This window comes from Dipteris shenzhenensis, chromosome 31, assembly GCF_047967505.1.
Source record: "Dipteris shenzhenensis isolate YYH24624 ecotype China chromosome 31, Dip_SZ_1.0, whole genome shotgun sequence".
Taxonomy (NCBI): Eukaryota; Viridiplantae; Streptophyta; class Polypodiopsida; order Gleicheniales; family Dipteridaceae; genus Dipteris; species Dipteris shenzhenensis.
The window spans coordinates 37,510,902-37,523,582 of record NC_141626.1 but is presented as its reverse complement, the minus strand read 5'-3'; the positions used below and the strand labels follow the sequence as shown (position 1 = coordinate 37,523,582).

The 12,681-nt window shown below is 41.0% G+C and overlaps 1 protein-coding gene across 1 annotated transcript; it reads left to right on the top strand.

Moving 5' to 3' along the window:
- Positions 1–719: 719 nt before the first annotated feature.
- On the top strand, positions 720–5,220 carry LOC147881417 (pentatricopeptide repeat-containing protein At2g33680-like). Its single transcript, XM_087370065.1, has 3 exons — positions 720–1,104; positions 1,194–1,254; positions 1,370–5,220. Exons 2-3 carry the CDS (start codon positions 1,204–1,206, stop codon positions 4,565–4,567), a joined length of 3,249 nt encoding a protein of 1,082 aa, XP_087226191.1. The 5' UTR covers positions 720–1,104; positions 1,194–1,203; the 3' UTR covers positions 4,568–5,220.
- Positions 5,221–12,681: the final 7,461 nt, after the last annotated feature.

Here is a 12,681-nt window from a genome sequence, read left to right as displayed (position 1 = left end):
GTGGGTGTTTTCCAAGATTTCAATTTCTCCAATGGAAAAGTTTGATGCACTGGGTACCCCTTTGGGACATAGATGGCAAGTGGGCTAGCATAGATATGAGATGCCCTATTTGTGCAATGGGCTCATACTCATGTATTCTACAGCTAGCATGTTACCTGTAGAGTTTGGTAGATGCTTTAAAAAGCCATTTTGACTTTTGGTGTTATGACAAAGTGTGTTATCTTATGAAAGCATGCTCTAATTGGAGACACTTTTGGGCTTAATTCTACCTTGATAATGATTTGGCCTCATGGTGGAGGAGTAGTTCTTTATCCTAGTTGATAATTTAGAAACCACGTGCCCTTCCATATGGGTGGGAAGCAATGGCTAGTTCTGAAGTGGAGAAGTTGAAATCTCATGTTAATGATCAGTGAGAGAGGGTCACTTTTGGAGATGACGAGTGAGTGTTAAACACTTTAGAAGCAAACCCAAAATACAAGTTTGGTAGAAATGCTCACTTTTGTCCTTGGTCTTTTTTTGGGACCGATTGTCCCAGTTTTACCTAGAACACACGCGATGAAAAAAATGTATATAGTGTCCAACACCCTTCTAGAACTGCGCCAGTAGCATGGGCAGTGTGAATGGTCGCCCAGTGGAGCTGGCTGCCCGCGTTCGAATACCTCAAGGGGGGTTGTGGCCTCGTAGATGGCCGTGTGTGTGAGTTAAAAACTCCATATGAGGCGGCCAATAGTCCAATGCCACATGTCCATGACTGACATCGCCGTGTTTCAACCACTTCCATGATCATCATTATCATCATTTTGATATTCTAGAAATGCAATTCATATCCATCCATGCTGTCAACTGGAGCAGAATCTATTATGTCTTCCACAGTCTCGCATCCATCGGTGCAGGAATACAAAGTCCCCTCAGTTTCAGGCCTTTGCCAAAACGCAAGATGCCAGATCAATATCAGCTCACAGATACCTTCATATTCGAGGCCACTCGTTGCACAGAGGTCGTGGAGCGGCAGTCCCGCAGGAAGGGAGGCTGATCCTTCGACTGGTGATCATTGGCAAGAAAATCAGGCGGTGGTGGATTATTCTTCAAGAAGTTTGAGTTCAGGTTTCCTACTTTGCCACTGCGGCCAGACTTCTTCTTTTTCATCACCAAATTGTCATTCAAGCAGGTTTTCATCGTGTTTTTGCTTGCAGATAGGCATTTATGGCAGGAGTGCTTCAAGCATCCCTTTCAGTGCTTGGACCACAGAAAGAAGTAAGTGACCAATGGGGCCGGGGAATAGTCTTGCACAGTTGAAGTTCTAGAAATATCTTAACATAACTAGGCTTCTGATTGTTTTGTTTGACGGGTTTGTGATGAGGTTTATCAGACAACCCCCGAGGCTCCAGATTGCAGGCATAAAATTACTAGAGATTTGCGTTGGATGGACGGTTGGTACCAGCAAGGTTTGGTTAAATACATGCTTGATAAAAATGGGGCTCAGAATGGGGGAAGCTTGGGACTCAGTGGGAACATAGAATTTGTTCTGGATGGAAACCAAGAACAGGCATGCTCAAATGCTGGAGACCCTGGCATAGCATGGCCTGGCCACGTGTGCAGGGACAGTCTAAGGTCTGAACTTCAGGTGGATGTACAACAGCGAGAGCATCTTGGTTGGAAGATGCTGAGCTTAGAGGAGGCACTCAGTCTTGTGGATGGGATGGCTGAGGTGCCTTCGTTTGAAAAGTTCATTCGCATCGTCCATGAGTGCAGGAAAAAAAAAGTTCTCGCATACACCAAGCGCGTGCATGCACACTTTTGCAATAATGGACTGGAAGCTCATAGAGCTTTTGGAAACTACCTTGTGCCAATATTTGTGGAATGTGGTAGTGTGTCTGATGCTCAGCAGGTTTTTGACAGGTTGAGTCATCGTAATGAGCATTCATGGACTTCTCTCGTATTAGGGTATACCATATGTGGGCGTACACAGCATGCTCTTTACATGTACCAGAAAATGCAGGAGGAGAGTATACATGCTAGCAGCTATACGTTTATGGCCCTAGTAAAGGCTTGTGCTGGGCTGAAAGATGTAGAAAGAGGCCGTGAGATTCATGCTGAGATTGCACAAAAGGGATTTGAAAAAAATATTTTTATTGGCAGTAAGTTGGTTGACATGTATGCCAAATGTGGCTCACTCTCAGAGGCACAGGAAGTCTTCAACAAGCTGCCAGTTCGAAACTTTGTGTCATGGAGCGCACTTATTACAGGATATGCTGAACATGGGCATGGTCAGGAAGCTTTGGAATGTTTTGAATATATGCAATTAGAAGGGGTCACTGCGAATGCTGTCACGTTCCTTTGTGTCCTGAAGGCTTGTGGCAGCATCGGTGCCCTGGGCAAGGGCCGCGAGATACATGGTGTGATCGCACAAAATGGATTTGAAAGAGAACTTTTAGTCGGCAGCGCTTTAGTTGACATGTATGCCAAGTGTGGCTCACTTTCAGAGGCACAAGAAGTCTTTGACAAGCTGCCAGTTCAAAATGTGGTATCTTGGACTGCACTGATTGCAGGATATGCTGAGCATGGACCTGGTCAGAAGGCACTTTCATGTTTTGAACAGATGCAACTGGAGGGCATCTCTCCGAATACTGGCACGTTTGTTTGTGTCTTGAAAGCTTGTGGCAGCATTGGTGCCCTAGGCAAGGGTCGAGAGATACATGCTGAGGTTGCACAAAAAGGATTTGGAAGAGACCTTTCTGTCGGCAGCACCTTGGTTCACATGTATGCAGGATGTGGCTCACTTTCAGAGGCACGGGAAGTGTTTGACAAGCTGCCAGTTCAAGATGTCTTTTCATGGACTGCATTAATTGCTGGATACACTGAACATGGACTCTGTCAGGAAGCACTGGAATGCTTTGAGCAGATGCAATTGGAGGGCCTCTCTCCAAATGTTCACACATTTGTTTGTGTCTTTAGAGCTTGTGGCAGCATAGGAGACATAGACAAGGGCCGGGAAATACATGCTGAGATTGCACAAAAGGGATTTGTAAGAGATCTTTCTGTTGGCAGCTCTTTGGTTGACATGTATGTAAAATGTAACTTAATTTCAGAAGCATGGGAAGTCTTTGAGAAGCTGCCAGTTCGAAATACAGTGACGTGGACTGTGTTAATTGCAGGATATGCTGAACGTGGACTTGGTGAGGAAGCACTGAAATGTTTTGAACAGATGCAAGTAGAGGGTGTCTCTCCAGATGCTGTCACATTTGTTTGCATCTTGAAAGCCTGTAGTAACATAGGAGCCATAGGCAAGGGCCGCGAAATACATGCTGCAGTTGCACAAAAGGGATTTGGAGGAGATCATTTCGTTAGCAGTGCTTTGGTTGACATGTATGCCAAATGTGGTGCACTTTCAGAGGCACTAAAAGTTTTTGACAAGCTGCCAATTCGCGATGTTATGTCATGGAATGGACTAATTGCAGGATATGCTGAACATGGACCAGGTCAGGAAGCACTGAAATGTTTTGAGCAGATGCAATCGGATGGTGTCTCTCCTGATGCTGTTACATTTGCTTGTGCCTTGAAAGCTTGTGGCAGCACAAGAGCCATTGGCAAGGGTCGAGAAATACATGCTGAAATTGCACGGATGGGATTTGGAAGAGTGATTTTGGTTGGCAACTGTTTGGTGGACATGTATGCCAAATGTGGATCATTTTTAGAGGCACGAGCAGTCTTTGACAAGCTGCCAGCTCGTGATGTTGTGTCATGGACAGCTCTAATAGCAGGATATGTGGAACATGGACCCGCTCAAGAAGCACTGAACTGTTTTGAGCAGATGCAACTGGAGGGCATCTCTCCAGATGCTGTTACATTTGTCTGCCTCTTGAAAGCTTGCGGCATTATGGGAGCAATGGACAAGGGCAGAGAAATCCATGCTGGGATCACACAATATGGTTTGGGAAGAGATCTTTCTGTGGGAAGCACATTGGTCAATATGTATGCCAAATGTGGCTCACTTTCAGAGGCATGGGAAGTCTTTATAAAGTTACCAGTCCAAGGAGTTGCATCATGGAACACAGTGATACAAGGATTTGGCATGAACTACGAGGGTATCATGGCTCTACAATGTTTTAAGGACATGCAAGAACAGGGTGTCAAGCCTGATGCCATCACATTCACACATCTCCTTACTGCTTGCAGCCATATCCACCTCGTATCCAGGGGTCAGCATTATCTCCAGCTGATGAGAAAGGACCATGACATTGAACCGGCGATAGAGCACTATGCTTGCATGGTGGACCTTCTTGCACGATCAGGACATCTGTATGAGGTAGAGGAGTTTCTTGAAATATTGTGGTATCCTCCATCTAAAGAGATGTGGACGGCATTGTTCAGTGCCTGCAAAACTTATTGGGAAGCAGAACTGGGACAAAGATGCTTTAAACATCTTGTCCAGATAAATCCAGAAGCTGCTGCTTCATATGTGCTCATGGCAAACATCTATGTGAGTGTTGGCAGGTGGGATGATGCAAATAGGGTAGAGCAGCTGAGGAAGGTTGCAAGGGGAGAAGAAGATCCTATGAGAGCTTGACAGACGTCAACTGATGCAGAATTTGCGGTTGGTAGCCAAGGCAATTAATTTTTTGCAACGCTACAAATCCTTAGTTCACATTTGATGGGTATTCCCAAGCTAGATCTGGTCTTGAGAACCATTCCTTAGGTGAAAGAAGCTGCATTATGTGAAAAGCACAGAAGTTCACGACAACATTTGTGTTTTTTAACACAGTGGAGAAAAGCTTTGTTTCTCTTAAAACCAGAGGATGTGCAACGACTTTCACGACACAAGATCGGAATCTGGATTGAAGTTTAGGAGATCGTCTTACAGATGCCTGCAGCCTGCTTCATCATGTTAATGGATGGTTTGTGCTTTGGACGAGATATTCGGTGAGCTGCCATCAGCATGGTGCAATTGCTTTATGGAGGACGAGCTATTTGTGAACGGACCATATCTATGCCATGCAGTGAAGAGCTCTTTTTTGCTCTCACACATACATATCCACACACCCACATATACTTGAGCTTCCATTTATATAAAGGTCTTGGCATTGAGTTTCTGTTAGCACTATAGAGGTGAAGGGCAGACTCAACTGTGACAAAGGCTAGCACTAAAGGAGACGGCTATTAAAAACACAATCGACATTCACTTCATTCAAGCTAATAAAAAAGTAGTCGGCATTCCCTTCATTCAAGCTACAACTACTTGTGAACACTACAAAGGTCTTCGTACTAAGCTTCTGTCAGCACTCCAAAGGTGAAGGCTAGACTCATTTTAACAAAGGCTGGCACTAAAGGAGAATGCTAATAAAGAAGTTGTCTGCATTCACTTCATTCAAGCTACAGTTGCTTGGGAAGACTATGCATTTGAGTCTTTCCCAAATAGGCATTTATATGCAAAAAATACTCGGACAACCTAGCTAATAGCACAACGTACCATTTAAGATATAAAGAATTTATCGCAATATCACTCGTGTTGTTAGAATCCTTTTGACTAATCATGTGATAGACAAACTATAAGGATCAAGCTAGCAAAAGCATAGATTCAAAAGAGGCTTGGTACTTTGCGAGTAAGTTTTTACGAGTTTTGTCAATTTTTATAGATTTTTTTCTATAGCTCATGGCATGTCATTAAAGATCGTATGGTGTAGAACCCTTACAACCACCTTGATCTCTAGCTACAAGGATTGATTTGACTCAACCATAATGATTTTTTTAAATGGAAAATTTAAGCAAAACTATGCATTTAACATTAGGAGAAATCTAAAATACTATTTTATGCACAAATTGTATTCTTACATGTAGAGGACCCAATACAAACAAACACATCTCCCACAAAACTAGAAATTACAGATGTTCAAATATTTGAACTATGGATGATCATTGTTACTTTGCTCCATTGGTACAAATTTCTTGGAACAAAACAAACCTTGAGCTTGTGAAGGCTCATCTTTGTCATCTCGTTGAAATTCTGTCACGTGACAAAGTTATTGAGAATTATTGATATGTTGCCAGAGGGTATAAATTCTTGGAAGAAATAAAACTTTTGATACATGCACAATTTGCCCTCTTTGACACTAGAAATGAGCTTAGAAGGCCCAAAAAACTTTGAAAACAACTGCAAACGTGGATACCTTTAGATGAAACCCCAAAATGCCATTTGGGAAAAAAGTTTTTAGCACCTTGTCTTTATAGCTCGCCGGTGAGCTATTGTTTCAGCTATTTATGCTTGGCTCAACCACGAATGCAATGATGCTTGGCTACTGCTTGATTGCCTTTATAGCTTAACGGTGATCTATTGATCCAAGGTATTTTTGATGAGATCTTGTCCTCTAATAAAATTGTCTCCATGGTTTCCATTGAGTGTTTCCTATGTTTATGAAATATATTGCCTGGTTTTATTATTATTTATACTCGCATGGTGATATGCAAGAATTATAACTAGCCACTAGCTATAAAATTCACACATAAAAATACTTGAAAAACTCTCAAACTTGCAAACTTGCAAAAAAATTTACTCGCAAAATGTCAAACCCTGATTCAAAACCACTCTCGAGCCTAAGGTCTAGACCATTTAGAAGCTACTCCGCTTAGAGGTTAGGTCATGTGGCCCATACCATATTTGCTACTCATCAACCAACAAGTCTATGTCCCTAGGAAACACTTGTCTTCTGGACGTCATGGCCTTAGCTTGTATGTATTAGCCTAGCCTTTGTATCTCTAGCATCTAGCCCTAACTTTAGAAGACATGCCTAAAGTAGCTCACTTTCCACAAGGAACCTTGCTTTTTCTTAAGCCTAGCTTTTCACAACATGGCTTGCTTTTCCTCCATTAGCCTTGCCTTTCTTGGATCGGTTATATCAATGTCAGGTTAATCCAAACCCTTAATTAGATTATCCTAACCCTCAATCATCATTGATATAGGTTAGTCTAGTCTCAACTTTGGCCACAACCACTACTAATAAACCCTACATCCTATCATTTATGTGGCCCTAGTTAGTCTTGTTAGGGACAAAACATTCTTCCTTCCTTAAAACAAGTTTATGTCCTTATAATACAAGGTGGAAAAACTAAATCAGTGATGTAGTCTTTCAAATCTTCTCAATGAAATGATTCTCTAGCTATATTTCTCAACAGGAATTGGACCTGAGGTAGTATCTGGAATTGACAACCATAGAATCTATCCAATGACCCTCTAAAGGTATTATCTAGACATTACTAAGTAGAGCGAGAAAGTGCTCTTAGAGTAAACATCTGACAACCTTACTAAATCTCCTAATCCTATACTGGATTAATAATGATTACTAAAATAATTTAGTAGGTTCTTATCTCTCTACCCAAGACCTCTAGGGTACTATCGTCATAGATAGTGATGGATACTTTTGAAATACGCGTGCTTACCTTAATACCAATTAAGAGCATCCCATCTCAATACTTCACTACAATTGGATAGATAGTTGACACTACTAAACTCAAAACTATTCAACAATAATTGTTGGATTATCAAGTATAAAAAGATCTAATCAACCAAACCACTCGGTGTCAGCCATAGGTTCACTATTTCAAACTCAACTCCAAGCCTAAGGTTTAGATCACTATGGAAGGTAATCCATATGAATGTCCACATGCCCTTTCCACTAGGCTACTACACCCAACCATCCCTAAAGTAGCTGACTTTCCATAAGGGGACCTACTTTTTTCCTAAAGCGTAGCTTTTCCTAGAAGAGCTTGCCTTTAGCTTTGCCATCCTGGCATGAGCTTTATCCAAGAGATCCCTACTAGCTCCCTTAGGTCAATCCAAGCCCTTAGCTAGATTGTGCCTCCATAATCGATACTGGGTTAATTTGGTTTGGACCTTGGATCCTAGCCCAACCTTAGCTTAGACTACTCATAAAACCCCCTAGATCCAATCCAAAATCTTGGTTTATTCGGCTTTAACCTAGATCTCTCAATCGTGGTTATGCCTTGGTTAGTTTTGTTATTAACATAACATAGACTAACTATGTTTCGAGCATACTTATGAGATCACATATGCATGTCCGTCTGCACCTATGTCTACATACACATGGGTTGCAACTTGCAACATGTATGTAGGGAGGGCTAAGAGGCATCTTTGGCTTTCTAGAAATTCTCTTTAAAGTTTTACACATGCAAGTGCATCCGTGCATGTGTGTGTGTATGCATATCAATTTGTATCTACAAGCGGGGCATGCCTTGATTGATGTACAGGTTATACATAAGTGTTCTTTAAAAAAGAGAATGGAAAGTACAGTGCACAAGTCATATCTATTGACAACCTTATCCTTTTAGTCCTCGTTTCTCTCCCTTGTCCTTTTATTCCTGTTTTAGACGTTAGGAAAACATGATTTTGTTGAATAAATGGAAGACACAATGAAAATTGTTTATCTTGACAAGCTTAGCATCAATTCAAGTATCATCACAAGAAGCTACATGTGTTCCTCTCATCCTCTCCATTAATTTATTTGATGATCCCATGTGCACAGTATGTGAATGCCTATCCACATGTCTCATTAACTAAGAGCTTGTTGAGAATCATTGCTTGGCATGATGTAATACATGTAACAACTGCAAGATCCAATACTTTTGGCAAGCTACTTGCAATAGTGGAAAAACACCTTCCCATTAGTTGTTACGAGACCCCCGTGCACGTCCTCTTCATGGATCCTCTAAAACAACAATCTTGATGATGCCATTGTTCTTACACCATAGGCACTTTAAATTATCACACTCAAAGTATCCCATACAATGACTAATCATGCAAACACCTTAAAAGGAACATATGAAGTGGCTAGCTTTGTCCATATATGACCATTTACCTTATGCTCCATGCCTACCATCACTGAACCATTTCCTTGCACAAAGGAATCTCAAATACCACGTTTCCATGATAACATCTTAGAAGATCCATCCACTTGCCGAGCTTTCTCAATTCTATGCACAAGCTTTCTTAAAGCATGAGGATTTGTCATACAAAATAAGACATTGATAGTACTTTTACCATTGTAAAGGGCACTTGTATGGGGTAGATTTCTCTGTAAGGGAACCGTATCAACCACCTGTGATGGATTACTACTCTCTATATCCACAAACACCTTGCTACTGTGGGTGTCTCATATTTGGAATTGTATCACCTTATACAAGATAGACAACGTTCCCTTGAGGATGTACATGTCATTCCCCTCCACATCATGATGGGGAACAAGGCTCAAGAAGTGTCTTTCCTTATCTACTACCACAATGATGGCATCCAAGGAAATGAATTAATTTAGATAAAGTCACAACTCTCAATACTCTTCCATTTGTTAATGGAACAAAGACCTTCATATCATTGCCATCTTGGAAAACTAGCTCAAAATCCATTGCTTGCATGAGATACTCAGACAACAACAAGAGATGGGACCATTGGTGCAAAATGTGCATTAAATTTCATAAAGTGGGGTTAACATTAGGTTTAGGGTAAATTAACTACCACATGTGTGTTGGCAAGCTGACGCAGCATAGTGGTTGAGGAGACAAGTGACATGTCATTGCAATATGGATTTTGATCATCTACAAGCTGATGTAATAGGCATGTCATCCTCCATCAACTTGTTGATCATCAGCATGGGCATTAGGCTATCGACACATCATGGGCATCAAGTGATAAATTATAAGCCATCGACTTACCAATCATTAGCAAGGTGTTGCAGCACACAAAATGTCATTGACGATCAGCTTGACAATGATTGACAAGTTGACATGGCACAATTGAGGCAACATGTCATAGGATCCGACAATCAGCTTATCGATGATAAGCAAGATAACGCGGCATGCTATGCATCATCAGTTATTGATTTGGTATGATTGAGGTGACACATCATAGGCATTAGGTGACATGTCAAGTCCGTCGGCTTGTTGATCATTAGCAAGGTGACATGGCACATTGGTTGAGGAGACAAGAAACACATTGCTAAGATATGACTTATTGTTCATCAGTAAGATGATGTAGTAGGCACATCATCAACCATAGGCTTGCCAATGAGCATGGGCATTAGGATGTCAACGCATCATGGGCATTACACAACATGCCAAAAGCCATTGACTTGTCAATGCAACACATGACACATCATCAACGATTGGCTTGCCGATGATCGACAAGCTGACATGGCATAGTTGAGAAAACACATCATGAGCAACATGTCATAGGTAATTGGCTTATCAATGATTGACAAAAGGTGACATGGCATGGTACATGTAATTAGTTATTGACGTGGTATAGTTGAGGCGACATGTCATATGCATCACCACGTGACACATCACAAGCCATTGCCTTGTAGTTATTGGCAAGTTCATGTAGCACAAATCACATCATCGATGTGATCAGCTTATTGATGATCAACAAGCTGATGTGGCATAGTTGAGGCAGCTCACCATGGGTGACCCACCATCTATAATCATCTTATCGATGATTGGCATGCTGACATGGCAAGCTACACATCATTAGTGATCGGTGTGGCCCAGTTGAGGTGACACATCATGGGCATCAACAGGCAACACATCAAAAGCCATCAGATTGTCGAGATTAGCAAGGTGATGTGGCACATGACACGTCATCAAAGATTGGCAAGGTGACTTGGCATAATTAAGGTGACTAGTCATTAGTAGGAGGGAACATGTCATCGACTAGCAAGGTGATGTAGCACCATCAAGGTGACACATCGTGGGCACTAGGCAACACAAGAGGTGACAGCTTTAGAATGTACTATCTTGAAGTAGTCGACACTCTCCTTTGTAGTCATGTTTGTCTATCTAAACAAAACATAAGAGATATTTATTGAGATTTCAATGGAGGGTTTCTTTGCTGTAGCTCATAAATAGAATTCTTGATTACTAATCCAGTCAGCAAACACAAGTGTCCAACGATAAAGTTGCCACTAGGGCCTAGAAATTTGAGGACACATCCCTGATTGAAAATTTCCTTGAGAGAACTAGAGGCGAATATAGAGTGGTGCTAGTTGGGGAACAATCTTTGTAGTCCAATGAACTTTGTCTACCACAATAGTAGAAGACATCAATGGAGACAACTAGACAAACAGAGGAGAAATACCATTAAAGATATGATGATATTGCAGTGGCCTTGTCTCATGTAAAGGTTGAAATTAATGGCTTGTGGAAGATTCCATGGAGAGAGTTTCATTATTGTCATATGAAGTTGGATCGCAAACATGGAATGTAGTTGCATTACTTGCAGCTAAGCTTGGCAACATAGATACAATATGATGAAGGTTGGATTTGTATTTATAGGAAAAATATGAGCAAAGACTGGAGGATGAGTGCGATTAATACTTATTGATGATATCAAAATCATGGTAAAGGAACCTAGCCAAGGTGAAATAGAGAGCACGATCAATTTGACCACTATGAGCAGCTTATAGGCCAAGAATTTGAGCCAATCTACTATCTTTGAGATGGCAAGTGGATGGAGCACCCGATAATAGTATTTACTATTTACAAAGATAGGATCCACATGCGGGAAAATGTTCAATTGCTATAAGGCAAGGATGGCAATGGGCAACGCTCACTTATAATGTGAGGTAGTAGAAAGCATAGTTCATGAAGAGATCTGATTCCTGAGATCATTCCTATTAAGTTGATTCTTTGATGGAAGAAGATCTCAGACAACATTACTCATCGTAGACACACTACTGGGAGCGGCCGAGCGGAGGGGAGAGGGAGAGGGAGAGAGGAGGGTTGTATTGCAAACGACTCAAACATGCTCACTAGAATTGTTGATATTAATGATCATGGTCATGATGTTATTGGAATGGAGGACATAGATGATGGTCTTAATGTACTTACTAGCATGGAGCATATGGATGGCATAACATCTAATTATGAAGGAGAAATAGTTCAACCACAAAATTCAAGAGGCATTGGCAACATGTTGACTTTAATGAACAAGTTGTCTACTAGATTGCCAATTCCAAGATATTTTAAAGTGACATCAAATAGTTCCCAAGGGCACTGTGCATTTGATTTTAGAGATGAAGATTCAAGAGAAATAGAGTCAATGCCAGATAATGGACCCACAACTCGAAAACACAAGACACTATTCACATACTTTCTATAGAACCTAAGAGACATGTAATGTTATTTGAGGAGAATATAGATAGGACTCTTATGCGCGTTTGTTGGAGGAAACTTTGCATGAGAAAAGTTGCAAAAGATGATTGTGAAGCCATGCGCATTAGCATTTAGAGTAAGACAGGGACTAATAATCCCTGGGGTGCCTACTCCCTTTAGTAAGAAAACCTATCAAAATCTTGAGTATGAGATGAATTTAACAATATGCCATGAGTAGAAATTATTCAAATTAACATGGTTGTGTTCAACACTAAAAGAGCTTCGAATCTGTCTTTACATCTTGAAATTTGGGTAGCAAATGGAAAAGTTACATTAATGTGAAAGGAGATGGGTTTTCATATTTTAGTGTATTTTTTGTTTTAACCCCCCTCATTCAAAAGACCCCCCCCTTTGGGCCTCACATATTATGAAAAATACAAATCTTAAAATCTTGCATATTTTTCAAGGTATATACCTTATATTTTGTGGCAAGGAATTTTCATATTTTTCCCTTGCATATTTGAATTT